The sequence below is a fragment of the Zingiber officinale genome, chromosome 3B, assembly GCF_018446385.1.
Source record: "Zingiber officinale cultivar Zhangliang chromosome 3B, Zo_v1.1, whole genome shotgun sequence".
Classification (NCBI taxonomy): Eukaryota; Viridiplantae; Streptophyta; class Magnoliopsida; order Zingiberales; family Zingiberaceae; genus Zingiber; species Zingiber officinale.
Window position 1 is genome coordinate 15,639,744 of NC_055991.1, and position 16,954 is coordinate 15,656,697.

Sequence of the window (16,954 nt, forward strand, 5' to 3'; positions counted from 1 at the left end):
ATTACCAAAAGATAAAATTTATCAAAAATACTAATCGGATCCTCCCGCATCATAAACCATCCACAAAGCTACAAACTCCCCAATATAGGACTAAAAATTCATGCATAATGCATAATGGAGTCTTCATCCCTCTCTCTTGTTTCCATTCAACTTTTTAACCCAATATGATAGTAGGTTGTAGTACGAATACAAAATGAAATTAAGGTGTTAAATGGCCAAGATAAGATGAATGGGAAGGATAGATATCATCAATTTCTTTAGCTAGTTGCATGCTATTTATATGGTTTTATAAAAGAGCGATTCAAACAAGTAACAAGCTAAGAAATCGCAGGACGCTCTAAGCCACTCGATGACATTATTACAATAACGACGGTCATAAAACTCACCAACTTATTCGATCACACAAATTAAATGAGGGGAAATCAAGCGGTCAACAACAAGGACAACACACTTGTGGTACATATATATTAATTGTTGTAGTAGCGTAGGGGAGGGGAGGAAATTCTTAAGTCGATTGGGTGGTGTAGATTCTGACACTCAGAGCCAGCGCCAGGATGGTCACCGGGATCAAAAGCTGGACGAGTTTAAGGATGAACTGGGGAGTCTTGTCCTGATTGTAGAAAGGTTGCTTGGGAGGAGTGTATTTGATTTTTTTAGGGATGGACGCCGCGTCGATCTCGCCGGCGAAATACTGGGCCATGATCGCCCTTGCGTTTTTCGTGTGCCCGATGTCTTCAAAATCATTAGTCGAATCTTTCCCTGCGGAAGCAAATTGAGACGTAAATGTTCCACGTTAAACTCTGTTACTGATAAAATGATTGTACGATATGGCGGAAGAGGAAAAACAATATATATATCTATGAATAGATTTACCGACTGATGCCAACAAAACCTCATCTCCTCCAGGGTGGTCTTCTAAGAATTTGGTCACATCATAAACCTGCATATATCGATCGAGAAGCATGAGAAAATCCATGCAGATTTGAAACTTATGTTAATTACAACGAAGAAAAACTAAACATTTTAGCATCAGCTCTCTATGCTTTATATATATACACACGAAGACAGAAGACGAACCTTGCCGCCGATGACGAGCCAACAGTCATTGCGGGAGCTGTGGGCGGCGACATCGGCCAAGGTGTAGACTCTCTTTCCGTGGCTAGCCATCTCCTCGCGGTCTCTGCCTCACAATCGGTATTTCAGATCCCAAGCAACGAGAGTAGATGGCAGCGTTGGTTGCAATGCCAATGAAGTGGGTGAACCGCTGTATTTATAGGACGGGGGCGTTCGATATTTGTGGTTAAATTTTATGATTTTTGTTTTGTTTTGAAAATAAAACTACTTGGATAGAGTTGGACATCCAAACCAAAAATACTATTTCTTTTTTGAAAAAAACTACATCAAATCAATAAGATCGCACCTAAACTAAACCAAGGAATTAAGTAGATGGAGGGGGTTGGTGGTATATATATATATATATATATATAGTTGTCACATTTTAATTTGTAGCTTGTGAGTTATCACTTGGCAAGTTGCCATTTCAGTTTTGGAAAGCCCATGGTTTGATGATCCAAGTGAGTCTTGTTTCAGTAGCTACCCACAGGATAAATAATGCTAGCCAGGGAATTGACTTTGCAGCTGCTTTTAGATTTCTTCTCTTGTTGGGAAAATTATTCAACCATGTACTGCTGTCCTTTGACCAATATTTTGATAGTTTAATCAATCTGTTTTAACATTGCTTTCAAGAAAAAAAAATCTTATTAATTTTGAGGAAAATACGCTTGAAGAAAGCAACAGCTGTGCAGGAATCCCGAGTTAAGGTGATCTCGTTCCAAACATGACTATGGAACATCAGCTTGTGCTGCAGTTTTAGCTACCGAATTAGTTGTGGAAAATGTAATTTCATTACTGTTACATTGTAAAATTAGCGATAGATTCTGTATCTAATTAGAGACGGTATTAAATTTCATAGCTAATTAGCCATGGAACCCTAATTCCGGCTCTAGTTTGGGGATCAAAATTAGGGTTTCATTACTAATTTTGATTCCCGACCACACTTCTCTCTCTAGCGATTTTGCTCACGGCCCCGATCTCCGGCTAACTCCTCTCCTCTTTGATCTCTCCGGCATGCAACCTCTTTCCCTCTCCTTCAGTATGCTCCTTTACCCCTTCCCTCTCCTTCCCCCTTCCCATTGTGAGCTCAGGACCGCGAGCTTGGCCAACCGTGAGCTTGGGAGTGCGAGCTTTGCCAACAACAAGCTTGGTCAAGACATGAGCTCATAGCCACGAGCTTGGCCAACTATGAGCTCGCAACCATGAGCTAAGCCGACCACGAGATTGGACAGTCACGACTTTGCGGAGTCAAGCTTGTCCGGCCACGAACATGATCTGCCATGAACTTTGCAGGAAGCTCCCTCGATCGTGAGCTTGGTCGGCTACGAGAAGTTCAATGCTTGCCTCAGCCATGCATGCCCTCGAGCTTGGTTGGTCACAGCTTAGCTAGCTCTGGCTGCTAGCTTAGCCGCGACCTTAGCTAATCCTAGCTGTGATCTGTTGGATCGAACGCGCTGGGGGGTGAATAGCGCTCGTAACTTTTACTTTCGTTTCGGAAAACTCAAAGTAAAATGCAATGGAAATAATAAACAAACAAACACACGAACTTCAAGATTTACTTGGTTCGGAGCCTGGGGCGACTCCTATTCCAAGACCCACGCTCATTGAGCGTTTACTTTGGACAATCACTATAAGCATGGGAATATTACAGTTTGAAATACAATTAAAGCAGTAATAAAGTATATACCGACAACAGAAAATAATAAGTTTGAAGCTCCTGGTCGTCGGGGTCTTGCTATATCTTTTCTGGATCATCTTTTGAGTAGCACGGAGAAGACTGATTGTGATTTCGTTGTTATATGTTGCTGCTGCTTGAAGATGCCTTATAAAGCTCGTTGAGGGTGCCTCCAACACCATGGAGGGCGCCCTCATCCGCACCGAATCCGCATCGTAGATGAGCTCTGACCACTTCGTAGCTTATCCGCCTAAGGGCGCCTCCAACCGCATGGAGGGTGCCCTCCACTTGCGTCCAGGGCGCCCTCAAGCTCCATGAGGGTGCCCTTTACTTAGCATCCAGTGTGCCCTCAAGCTCCATGAGGGCGTCCTCTGCCCTGCTGCGCGAAGGTCATCAACCAGTGACCTGAGGTGCCTCCAAGCTGCATGGAGGGCGCCTCAGGATTGTTCATCCGAGGCTTTTGCTGCATTTTCACCTCCTACAAGATGGGTTAGTCCAAAATACAAAATACATCCTGCAAGACAGAGTTTAGCACAACAAAATAAGTTAAACATAATATTTTAACAGTCACCGGACTGTCCGATTCTAACTTCGAATTTTCAACCGGAAACCCTAGGTCGAACCGACACCTACTGTTCCCTCAGCGGGGAACGCGTCTTCACCTACTCCACTCAGGAGAATTTACTTGCTGCCAGTTGATCCTCCAGACCAACTGTACTTTTGCTAAGCGCCCGAAGCTCCAAGACTTTCTGCTGGACGTTCACTCCATGACCCGCCCAGTCTTTCACCTGGTTCGCGATACCAAGACTTTCCACCTAGAGTTCTCGACTCTAGGACTTTTGCCTGAAGCCCTCGACCAGCCAAGACTTCCCGCCTAGGGTTACCAACCCTTAGGACCTAGGGTTACCTCCCCCTAGGGTTTTCCACCTGCCTAACCGCAGTTAGGACTTTTGCCTAAGTACACTTAGAACTTTCCTGCAAGCTTATTCAAACACGTTAGATAATAAATAACCTTAACTTTGAACCCTTTGTAATTATCAAAACTTAGGTTCGATCGTTGGATGCTTCCCGCACCAACACGATCTTGGCCGGCCGCAAGCTTATGTTGTTGTATCTCTTATTGTATTTAAGGTATTATGAAATGTGATTGATTTTAACTAATTTTTTATTTGTATCGTTATCTTCAGGTATATTGTATTTTATGATCTATACAGGTTTAGCACTGGAGGTGACACCATTTTAATCTTTCTCTTTCAATGACACTGTGCTTCTTTTAAGTTTTAAACACAATGTTTAGTTTAAGTATTATTGTTTGTATTAAGTTTAAGTTTAAGTGCTTAAGATTAAGTTTAAACTATATGCATGCTTAGTTTTATACTTTCAATAATGTTGCAAACTTATTTTTCATTAGGTTACAATGTATATGAATAAAATTTGGACGTACAATAGGTTAGAAATAGATTTATCATACAAGAATATTTTATGAAGTTGAAGAGTTTGTGACATTTGCTAAGAGTCATCATGAGTGTATGAATGATGACTAGTTACATTGTTAGTGTAATCATTGCAAATGCAGAAATATAATTTTGCAGAAAGTACATCTTGGTAGAAATAGATTTGTTTTAAATTACTACAACTGGTATTGTCATAGAGAGCCTTATGTGTTTAAGCTAATTGGATCTTTTGTTGCTTCATCATCTAGCCCTTCATTTTTCGCATGAGGATTTATCATCTAATGATAATGCAATCAATGGTTTATGACATGATAAATGTGGTTGATCATTCGAATATAGATGAAATATCAACACCTAACGTTTAAAGACTATATGATATATTAAATGCTAGTGAAAGAGAAGTATGGAAAGATATTTATTCTAATAATTCCCAACTATTAGCTATTGCAATGCTATTAAACATCAAGGCAGAATATTATTTCTCAGAATGGTGTTACTATGATATTTGTCAATTGATGTTAAAGTTGTTCCCTGCTGATAATATAATGATTGATAGTTTTCACAGTAAAAAAAATTGGTTCGGGGTTTATGTTTGCCTGTGAAAAAAATTGATTGTTGTATAAATAACTGTATGTTCTTTTGGAATGAAGATAGTAAACTGATTGAATGCAGAATATGCAATCACCTTCATTATAAGCAGCGCGACCGCATATCAGGGAAGAAAAATAAAATTATACCATGGACAATTGTGTATTATTTTCTATTAATTGCTAAACTGCAACGCTTGTATAAATCTGCCACAACAACAAACCACATGAGGCAGCATCATGAGCATGTACACGAAGAAGATATAATGTGTCATTCTTCTGACTCCCCTACATGGAAACATCTTGATGCAAAATTTTCCTTATTTATAATGGAACCATGTAATATAAAATTGAAACTTTCAGCAGATGGATTTCAGTCATTTGGTCAATCTGGACAGCAAGATTCATCATGGTCAGTCATATTAATACCATATAACTTGTCGCCATAGATGTACAAGAAAGACAAATTCATATTCCTTACCATGCTTATTCTAGCTCCAAAGAATCCGAAGGATAATATAGTTTTTTTTTTACAATATCTAATTATTGAGTTGATGAATTATGGAATGTAGGGTCAGAGATTTATAATATTGCAAGTAAAACTAATTTGACCCTGCATATTACTTTATTATAGACGATTAGTGATTTTTCAGCATACCCAATGTTGTCAGGATAGAACAGCACTGGTAAATTAACGTGCCCACCTTGCATTACAAAGTCAGATGCATTTTCATTACCTTGCAGTGGAAAGGTATCTTAGTATGATAATCATTTTAAAATTTTACCAAAAGAGTACCCTTTCAAGAAAAATAAGAAAAAGTTCATAAAGAATACAGTAATCAGAAAACTTCCACTCATAATCAAGTCAGGAGAGAAAATACTTAGAAAAATAAACAATTGTGAATTTATTCATGTAACTCAAATGGGTTCTAATGATTTAAACAAATACATTGTTAGGGTGTGCAAGTGTGGTTAGAAGAAAAGGAGGATATTTTAGGAGTTGTCATATTGGAAGTATCTGCTCAATTGACATAATTTAGATGTGATAGATGTCAAGAAAAAAATTGACAATATCTTCAATACCGTGATCAATGTTCTTGGAAAAACTAAAGACATAGTAAAATCATGTGAGAAATTGAAAGAATTAGTTACCAAACCTGAGTTGCATCAGAATGAAATAACTAATAAATTTATAAAGGCTTGTTATCTATTAGACAAAGAAGGTAAGTAAGTTTTATAAAAGAGCAATGATATGCATAAGGAAAAATCTCAAGGAAAAGCTCAAGGATAGACACATAAATTCATGGCCCACCATTTCACTTTTTGTGGGCCCTATCATTTTATGTGTCTATCCTTGAGCTTTTCCTTGAGAATTTTTCCTTGTGCATATCATTTTTCTTTATAAAATTAATTAAAAGAAATCAAATTCCCTAATGGGTATACCTTGAATATGGCTCGATGTGTGGGCATGAACAAATTAAAAATATTTGGAATGAGAGTCATGAGTTCAATGCAAAAACCTATTCTAATAACTTTTCATGACTTACTTCCTAATAATGTTTAGCAGACACTTACAAAGTTGAGTTTGTTTTTCAGAAATTTGACATTGAAGGTTATTATAACAGCAGAAATGCTTCAGCTAGAAATAGAAATATCTTTGATACTATGTAAACTTGAGCGTATATTTCCATCCATTTTTTTGATTTAATATAACATCTACTAGTTTATTTACCTTACTAGGCACAACTAGCCATATCAGTATAGATGAATATATCCATTTGCCTAGTTTTTGAGAAAATTAAAGAAAAATATTCATAATAAAATAAGAGTTGAAGGAGTAATATGTAATGCTTATTTGGTTAAAGAAGCATCATCTTTCTACTCATATTATTTTGTTGATAATATAAAAACTAAACATTGCAAGTGTCATCAAAATTCTGATGATACTCGACTGATAGACCCAGAAATACTTTCTATTTTTAAGTTTCTTAGTAAGTCAATGAGTGCATATGTTTGTAGATAGTTAAATGAAAAAAACATCATACAGCAAGAACATTTATACTCTTGAATTGTGATGAGTTTAAACCCTACATAAAGTGAGTTAACTTTATAAATATTCAAACATTTATCCCCTTGTGTTTATTTTTTATCTCATATGTCTTAAAATTACCTTCCTTGATGGATTTTACAAACAACAACTACAACTACAACTACAAAATCTATCAATAGGTGCAAGTGAGATGGAGAAAAAGTTAGAGACGAAATTTCAATTCTGGTTTCAAATCTATGTAAGTTAAGAACTAAATTATTTTTCATGTAAATGTATATTATATAATCGATAATTTATATCATTACTTTTCTAGGCGAAGGACTGTAGGATGTCAAATATATAAAATGAAAGGATAATGAATCTTACATTAGAATCTCTTTATAACATAAGAGTCTATTTTATTTACTATATAAATGGCTTCAAATTTCATTTGGCACAACGCAATTCACACACACTGATCTATAATTCAGGTATTTATGTAAAATGATCTATCAACAACACTAATACTGAATTTGATTACTATGGTAAATTTGACGAAATCATTGATGTTGAATACCTGTTGTACCCATAAAAAAGTGTGCGTTATTAAAATATTCATAGTATGATCCAACTCTAAGAACATGTACCATAATAAATTCAAACTATAATTTGTTAAGGTTCATGAAAATAAAAGATTCAACATGTTTGAGCTTTTTATTTTCATGGTATAAGTTGATTAAGTTTTCTATCTTGAATACCCGATAAAAAGAAGCAAATATAGTGAATAGTTAGCAGTTTGTCGAATGAAGCCTCGTTCACCTATAGAAATGTCGAACTCCATCACGACCCAAAACCATGATGCATTATGAAATGAGGAAATGAAGATACATTCAATTGATATATAAATTCAATTCACATCACAATTACTTATTCTACTCTATAGTCAATGTCACTTATGAGGAAAGAGATGATGGAGAGATATCCACAATGAGGAGCTTGATGTACTAGAGTCTAGTTATCAAGACTTACAAACTATAAATGTTAATGATTCTGATTCTTAAATCTGACTAGTTCTACCCTATAAGTCATTAATGTTAAGATAAATTCTATTTAGATCTAAATCTCACTAGTTCTACTCTATAAGTCATTATTGTTCTAATTTGATTATTATTTCAAATGTGTATGCGTTATAATCTAAAGCTCACAGATATAGTTATGTCGGATATTATAGTAGTGCACAGTGGCTAGATTATTTTGAGGATTGTCAGAGATTTGTAAGTATTAATCTTATTAATAATTCAAATTCATCTAATCTTTTATTTATTATTTTGAATAATGAAAGTTTTTTCATACAATTTTACTCTTGATGGTCATTGGGTATCTACATACATTACAAATAAATTGAAAGAACGAATGTGCGCTTTTGGTTCTACATGGAGGCATGTAGATCAAGATATAAAAGATTTTTATTATGCATAATTTTTGGTAAGTAATTTGAATATTATTGATATTGTATAATATAATATCCTGTTATACTAATTTTCTTAATATTGTTGCAGAAAAAAATATACCTAAGAGCAAGGACACAAGGCAACATTTAAAGATGAACAATTATTGTGTCAAATTATACAATGATATGTTATACAAGTGGAGAAAAAAGAGAATAAGACCATCCCATGTATTAGTTGAGATTTGGGATGCATGGAGGAACAGTTGGACTATAAAAAATGGCAGTAAAATTCAACGATTGCTCGAAGCAATAGAAATAAAGAGCTCGCTAGCCCAAGCACCAGATCCACAAAGCATATTGCTGGAACACAATCTATTATAGAGCATACAATAGACTTTGTAAGTTTACAATAAAATTTAAACTATAATTTTTAAATTATTAATGAACTTATTTTAATTTATAACAAAATTTGAGTATATGAAAAGATACATTATAGAGAACTCCCACTTGTTGGGAGGTATTTACCAAGACACACCAAAAAAAAAGAATGGCACATTTATCAATCCTCAATCAAAGGTTATAGATGTAAGCATATAAATTTTATTATCGTTCACAATTAATAGTGACTAGCTTTATTAATGGTATATTAGATACTAATACTAATTTTTATTTTACATAGGATAAAATGACAAATCGAGTTGCATAGGCGTTTTAGCTTGCTATAGAGGGAGTGAAGTTACACACTCTATCGATGTTAATGAGATTTATTATGATGTTGTCGGTAAAAAGAAAAAAAAATCACTCTACAGGCTTGGCTCCTAGGAAAAAGTCAATTATGCGTAGGTGAAGGCTCCTAGGGGTCGTCGTCCCAGTTCTCCATCATCTATTGAAGTGGAAGGCTTAAGGAAAGAAGATCAAGAATTGTAGGATTGGATGACTACAATAGAGGTGTTGAGTGATGATTAGGTCTAGACGATAGTAGAGCAGAATGTGCATGAATTCTTCGCTCACTTTCCATTAATGAGTCCTTCTTTTCTAATGCTGCATGCTTTTGATTCCTAAGAGACTCAGGACCCGATGCTACTGATAAGTCTAAGGTGTGTTTCCTTAGTTTTTTTGTTTATCACTTACAAAAAAATGTAAAATGGTTTGTTATTTTTGATACTATATGCATCTCTAATTATATTTCATTTTTTAGGAATAATGTATATAAAGATTTATCCTATCACCTTTAGTAGATATTTAGACTCTCATTAAGGTATATATATATTTTTTGTATTTTTCTACAAACTCTCATATATCACTTATAATCAGTTTTTGTATTTTTTTGATAAATAATTTTGAGTTTTTGTATATCTAGTTTAACTTTAGATTCATATATGAGTAGGATTATTTTAAAATATAAAATGTAGTGAAGTTTAAACCATATGTTTGTTTTTTATAATAATCTATCGTATTGCACTTGCTGCAAAATCGGATGATGAGATGTGACGATGTAAGTAGTGTACTATTTTTTTAATCATGATCATGTAGATTTGAACACTACATGTTTAGTTTTCTGATGGAAGTATTTGGAATGTTTTTGAAGCATGTACGATGATTTGTTGATATATTGAATGTTGAATTTATCGTTAGTTTGTAACTCTATTTGTTTATTGATCTGTATTTATTTTGTTGATGTAACTGTTGATATCATTGTTGATGTTAATATCGTTATTGTTGTTGATATCGTTGTTTATGTGATATCGTTGTTGATGTTGATATCGTTGTTTATGTGATATCATTGTTGATATCACACATTGATGATGTTGGTATTGTTGTTGATATCATTGACATGTGTAACTTGGATTGAAAACTCAATTAGAAGAGGTGCTACAAAAATTTTACTGAAAATTAGCTATGAAAATAAATTCCTTCGCTAATCCATCACTAATTAGTGATGTACTAATCTTCTCCATCACTAATTTAGCAATAGAATGTTTACTTCTATCACTAATTTAGCAATGGAAAAAATCACATTGCTAATAAGCTTTGATGGTCGAACTTTTAGTGACTGAATATTTCGGTCGCTAATCTTGATTATTCATTTAGTGTTATCCCATAAGGATAGTATTGGTTGCAAGAATCACACAAAAGGGAAACTGAGTAGAAGAGCTCCATTGTCTTGATGTCAAGACCTCTTGAGTCCCACACTTTCATAATGGTATTCCAATTGTGTCGAGGTGTATTCTCCTATTGTATCCTCTAAATGAAGTTCCTAGCTATATGATTACTCAATCTCTTTTCAATTGTATCTCTGGAAATTAAAGACTTATATGCTGTATGTATCTTTTTATTCTTGAGTCAAAGTAATTCATTCACACATTTAAGGGTTCTATAGAGCCCACTTATCGAGTTTTCTTTTCATTCTTTTTAGGACCACCATATGAATTCCTTGTCCTCCTTCATAGCACTTGGTTGAAACCAAAAACATGCTAAAAACTTGTTGTGGAATTGAAGTCTATGATCCCCTTTATGTCCTTGTGCAAAACTACTAATTTACTCTTAGAGAATAAAATAGAAAATTATTCATTTCCCACCCTTTGTCTTGATGTTTCATGGAAGTCATTTAAGACCTCCAAAATAGTCTCCATTTGCACATTGGTCACCTTGGCTAAGATAATTAACTCAATAGAGAAAAAAGGCATCATATGTTGGTGTAATTAACCTCTAGAGTTTCAATATTTGATGATATATCGGTGTATGATCAAGTTTGACAAAAGATTGATCCAAACAGAACTTGATGTTTGAAAATGAGCTAATTCTAGTCAAGTCAAAGGTTGACTAGATGATTAGAAATTCTAATCAGGTCAAAGGTTGACTGATAACTAACTAAAAAAAGTTCAAGCAAGTTAAGGGATGACTAGATATTTGACAAGTGGAAAGTCCAAGCAGGATACTTGGCAAGCTTGATCCAAAGAGAGTGAACCTTAGGTGACAAAGTCTTGGAGTAAGTCCAAGCAAGAAGCCTAGTAGGTCTAGTAGACTTAAAGAGTTAGGCTTTATCCTAAGGGAGTGACCCTTAGATGGTAAAGTCTTGGAGAAGTGAACTCCTAGCTAGAAGTAAGCATAGTAGGTTAGGTACACTTACATGATTAGGTTTGCATGATTTGCTTGTGCTTTGTATGTTGTTTTGCAAGAACCTAGAGATGTAAGTAAAATAAAGAGTAGACAAACATAAGCAGATGCAGCTAGGTTGAACCAAACTTGAACTAGTATGGTCGACCTGATAGCCGGTATAGTCAACCAAAAAATAGGTCCAGTTGACCAAAAAATTAATCCAGTAGATCGAACGAGTTTGGTTAAATGGATGTGGGTCTAAACATAGGTTGGTGGAAAAGCCTAGTTTGATTGATCGAAAAAAGTTTTCGATTGATAAATTTGACAGAGACCAGATTGTTGATCATGATAAACTTGGTCGTGGGGATCAAATTTAATCTAAATTGGTAGACCAATCAAGCATTTTTAGTAGACAAAAAAAGTCCTATAAAAGAAACTCTGAGCACAACATTTATGTTGGTGCAATTTCCTGGGTCAATGTAACGACCCGCCTTCTACTAACTAGGCTGTAAGGCCGGGGTTACACTTTTTCCTTGCTAACTTACTCCCTGACCATCACTAAAGTCTAGGTGCAGAAAGCTGCACTAATTAAAAACTTTGCTAATTGCTACCACAAATCTGGAACTAATACTCAAATCACTATTTTTTTTTATCATCAATCATATGCTAAGGGGTATAATCTAGGACGTATTGTCATATCTTACATCCCTTATGGTCGAGGAACTGAACTACAAGGTTTCTTGGTCGAAACCCAGCTTCCAAATCGATTGGGATCGAACTCAATCGATTGAAAGCCATTGGATCGATCCACTGATCGATTCAGCTTGCTACTGTGCACGGGGTCCCGTCTGGATCGATCGGCTGATCGATCCAGTCTAGCCAATCGATCCAGTGATCGATTCCAGAGCTCTCTATTCACTACAGAATGCTACCGGATCGATCGGCTGATCGATCTAGGAGCTTACTGTTCGCGGAACAAGCTGCCCAATCGATCAGCTGATCGATTGAGGAGCCTCCAATCTATCGGCTGGTCGATTGGGGTTTCTGATTTCGTATCAGAAGTCTGATTTCAGCACTGTTTCGTGCTCAAATCACATATATCAACTCTATAAGCAAAAACAAAGCTACTAGACCTATCATTACTCATGGCTAGCTAACTAAGATCATGACAATCAGTAATCTAAGTGTAACGACCCGACCCTTTGGCCTCTTGGGCGGCCCTTGTGGTGGCCCAACTGGCGGCCCTTACGTCGTCGGCCCATTTGACGACATCTCATGTCGTCGACCGACGACCCTTTGGCCGTGTCGTTACTCACTAGGACTTTCCATCCCTAGCAGTGGATTTTTGCCTTCCCCAGGATTCGAACTCTAGACCTCCAGGTTAAGTAGCAGAGTTTATGAATCTTGGTAACCAAGTGAGATCATCTCACTTGGTTACCAGGATTTATAAACTCTGCTACTTAGCCTGGAGGTCTAGAGCTTGAATCCTGGGGAAGGCAAAAATCCACTGCCAGGGGTGGAAAGTCCTAGTGAGTCGCCAAATGGGCTGACGACGTAAGGGCCGCCAGTTGGGCCACCACAAGGGCCGCCCAAGAGGCCAAAGGGTCGGGTCGTTACAATAAAAAGGCGCAACCAAGCAGACTTTATATAGGTTCTAAGTTTCCAACAGGTTTAGTTTGGTTTGCGTTAGGAAAGGGGCACCAACAGTCCCATTTCCCTGTGGTGTTTGCAGTAGATAAGGAATAGCTCCAATTGTAGCAGAGAACAACCTCCTTCTTTGTGCATTTCTGCAGACAAGAACAGCTCCATTTGGAGCTTAGAACAGCCCCCTTTGGAGCTTATTCCAGTCCAAGTTTTCTTTGTGTTCACTGCAGAAACGTACAGCTCTATTAGAGCATAGGACAACCTTTCTTTTTGATAATTCAGCAAGTTTAACTTTTAAAGTTTCAATTCAGCAAGTTGATTTCTTAAGGTTCAATTCAGCAAAATTGATTCCTTTTGTTACAAATTCAGTAGGTTAGTTAATCTAGTCTTGTTCCAACAAGTTTACATAGATTTTAAGCTTCAGCAGGTTTTAGTTTTGGTTGTGCTATGTTTTTGACATGAACAACCTAGTCTTAAGAGAATTCGGCAGATTTTTCTAAGCTAGTATGCAGATTTTAGATAAGCTTAGTATGCAGATTTTAGATAAGCTTAATATGCAGATTTTAGTTAAGCTTAATATGCAGATTTCTGTTTAAACTTGTATGCAGATTTTGTTTAAGCATTGCAGTGTTAGAATTGGTTTAAACATTTCAGTTTTGTAAGAAGCATTCTTTTATAAGAAAAGTATAAGAAAGATAAAGAAAAGAAAGAAAAGGCCGAGGCCTTAAGTAGATCCCAAAAGTCAAAACTTTAGGGATTTTGGCACACAAGGTACCTATTAAAATGCCAAGGCATTAAAATAAGAAGTAATTAAGATTATAAGTATTTTACTTTTAAGAAGAGGCTAGTACCCGACTTCCGAGGTTGTCGTTAAACAAATCCAGGTGCTCAATTCCGAGGTCTTGGCCCTGGTAGACCGAGGTCTGCTCTTTTAGGATTGGTGGCTCGCTACCCCAACCTATTAGGGAATGCGCATAAGATGATACTATGCTTGGGCCCAAGAAGAAGTTGATTATTATTTTGAAGTATTATAAGTATAAGTTTTTGGACAAGTAAAATGAGTTTTACATAAACATAAAGTATTAAAGATTAAGTTTAGAACAAATGAAATAAGATTCATATAGTTCTAAAAATCAGTAAGTTTAGTTCTTTATTCTACCATGTTTATCTAGTAGATGAGTAGTTTTCATGTTTACCTATTAGATGAGCAGCATGATTAACTATTAGAATTACATGAGTTTTATTGTAACGACCCGACCTTCTTGGCCCATTTGGCGACCCTCGGGTCATCGACTGTCGGCCCTTATGTCGTCGGCCCATTTGGCGACCTCTCATGTCGTCGACCGACGACCCTTTGGTCGTGCCGTTACTCACTAGGACTTTCCACCCCTGGTCAGTGGATTTTTGCCTCCCCCAGGATTCGAACTCTAAACCTCCAGGCTTAAGTATTAGAGTTTATGAATTCTGGTAACCAAGTGAGATCATCTCACTCTAATACTTAAGCCTGGAGGTTTAGAGTTCGAATCCTGGGGGAGGCAAAAATCCACTGACCAGGGGTGGAAAGTCCTAGTGAGTAAGGGCAAACAGTCGATGACCCGAGGGTCGCCAAATGGGCCAAGAGGGTCGGGTCGTTACAATAAAAAGACGCCTTTTTATTGTAACGACCCGGCCCTTTTTTGCCCATTTGGAGGCCCATTTGGCGACCCTCGGGTCATCAACCGTCCGCCCTTATTTCGTCGGCCCATTTGGCGACCTCTCATGTCGTCGACCGACGACCCTTTGGCCGTGTCGTTACTCACTAGGACTTTCCACTCCTGGCCAGTGGATTTTTGCCTCCCCCAGGATTCGAACTCTAAACCTCCAGGCTTAAGTATTAGAGTTTATGAATCCTGGTAACCAAGTGAGATGATCTCTCATGTCGTCGACCCGGCCCTTTGGCCTCTTGGGCGGCCCTTGTGGCGGCCCCTTATGTCGTCGGCCCATTTGGCGACCTCTCATGTCGTCGACCGACGACCCTTTGGCCGTGTCGTTACTCACTAGGACTTTCCACCCGGCCCTTTGGCCTCTTGGGCGGCCCTTGTGGCGGCCCCTTATGTCGTCGGCCCATTTGGCGACCTCTCATGTCGTCGACCGACGACCCTTTGGCCGTGTCGTTACTCACTAGGACTTTCCACCCCTGGCAGTGGATTTTTGGCTCTCCCAGGATTCGAACTCTAAACCTCCAGGCTTAAGTATTAGAGTTTATGAATCCTGGTAACCAAGTGAGATAATCTCACTTGGTTAGGAGGTTTAGAGTTCGAATCCTGGGGGAGGCAAAAATCCACTGCCAGGGATGGAAAGTCCTAGTGAGTAACGGCACGGCCAAGGGTTGTCGGTCAACGACATGGGAGGTCGCCAAATGGGCCGACGACATAAGGGTCGACGGTCGACGACCCGAGGGTCGCCAAATGGGTCGTCAAATGGGCCAAGAGGGTCGGGTCGTTACACTAAGCATAACTATCGCAATTCAAGACACTTAATTAACTACAAGTGCAGAAAAGTAACACTACAAGAAATACTAAGTTCTTAAGTTGCTAGTTTCTCCAAAGATCTTTATTCCAAGTTCTTATCCACACACATCTTCATTGCATTGTCCTCCAGCCTCCGTTAATCCATCTTTCCTTTACCTTTATCTGCAGTATAAGGAAAATAAGTATCTGTAAGCTTGGGAGCTTAGTAAGAAACCATCTACCTCACAAAACATGCATACGATGCAATTTATGCTTTTAAAACATGCTATTTGAAATATATACTGAACATGTTAGAGCATGGCATGACATACTATCATACAAATTGTTGGGACCGAAAGTAGCTAGAGGGGGGGGAGGTGAATAGCTCGTCGTGTGCCCGTTGTTCGGCGTTGCTTGTTTCTTCGAAGATGTGCAGCGGAAAATACAGAAACAAATCACACAACGCTAACACGGTTGGTTTACTTGGTATCCACCTCACAAGAGGTGACTAGTCCAAGGATCCACACCAACACACACACCCTCCACTAATGAAACTCTCCTTTATGGTAACTACCAAGGGCGGAGAAGTCCTACAAGACTCAATACAAGAAGAAGAAAGGGTAGTAAAGAAATACAAGCTTACAAGCTTACAATGAGTGTACAAACCCTAACCCTAGTTTCTTCGTCTTGCTTTGATCCGCCTCTTGACTTGGAAGAGCCTCCAAGAACCTTCAAGAACTGGCGATCTCGAGCTTGAGAAGAGCTGTGGAGGAGCTGGTGAAGATCTGAAATGAATCGGTGAAGAAGTCGCCGAAGGAATCGTGCGCCTGCGGCCTTTATCGACGCCAACGGTCGGATCCCGATCGATTGGATTGCTCTCAATCGATCGGGGAGGCTTTGGATCGATCCACGGATCGATCCAGAGCGCCTCTGTGCTCTGAAAAAATGCCTGGATCGATCCACAGATTGATCCAGCGCTTATCGCGCGAAGCAGCAGCGTCCCAATCGATCCACTGATCGATCCAGAGGCTTTCTGTTCGCTGGGAAAGGTCTGGATCGATCAACTGATCGATCCAGAGCCTGGATCGATCCACTGATCGATCCAGAGCCTGGATCGATCCACGGATTGATCCAGCACTTGGTTTTTGCCCAAAACCAAGTCCCAAACCTCCCAAACCAACATCCGGTCAACCTTAACCTGTTGGTACGTCATGCCTAGCATCTAGTCACTCCCTTGACCTGCTAGGACTCCCTTACCAAGTGTCCGATCAATCCCTTTGACCCACTTGGACTTTTCTTTCATGCCAAGTATCCGGTCACTCTCTTGACCTACTTGGACTTTCACCTAGCTTCACTCACTAGGATTTTCAATCTGTCTAGCTTCACTCACTAGGTCTTTCACCTGGCTTCACTC

At 38.0% G+C, this 16,954-nt stretch overlaps 1 protein-coding gene across 1 annotated transcript; it reads right to left on the minus strand.

Annotated features, from left to right (window-relative positions):
- Positions 1 to 243: 243 nt before the first annotated feature.
- LOC121968098 (cytochrome b5-like) lies at positions 244 to 1,260 on the minus strand. The gene is made up of 3 exons (XM_042518602.1): positions 1,078 to 1,260; positions 874 to 940; positions 244 to 759 (listed from the first exon to the last, which is right to left on the minus strand). The coding sequence occupies exons 1-3, from the start codon at positions 1,165 to 1,167 to the stop codon at positions 506 to 508; spliced, it is 411 nt and encodes a 136-aa protein (XP_042374536.1). The 5' UTR covers positions 1,168 to 1,260; the 3' UTR covers positions 244 to 505.
- Positions 1,261 to 16,954: the final 15,694 nt, after the last annotated feature.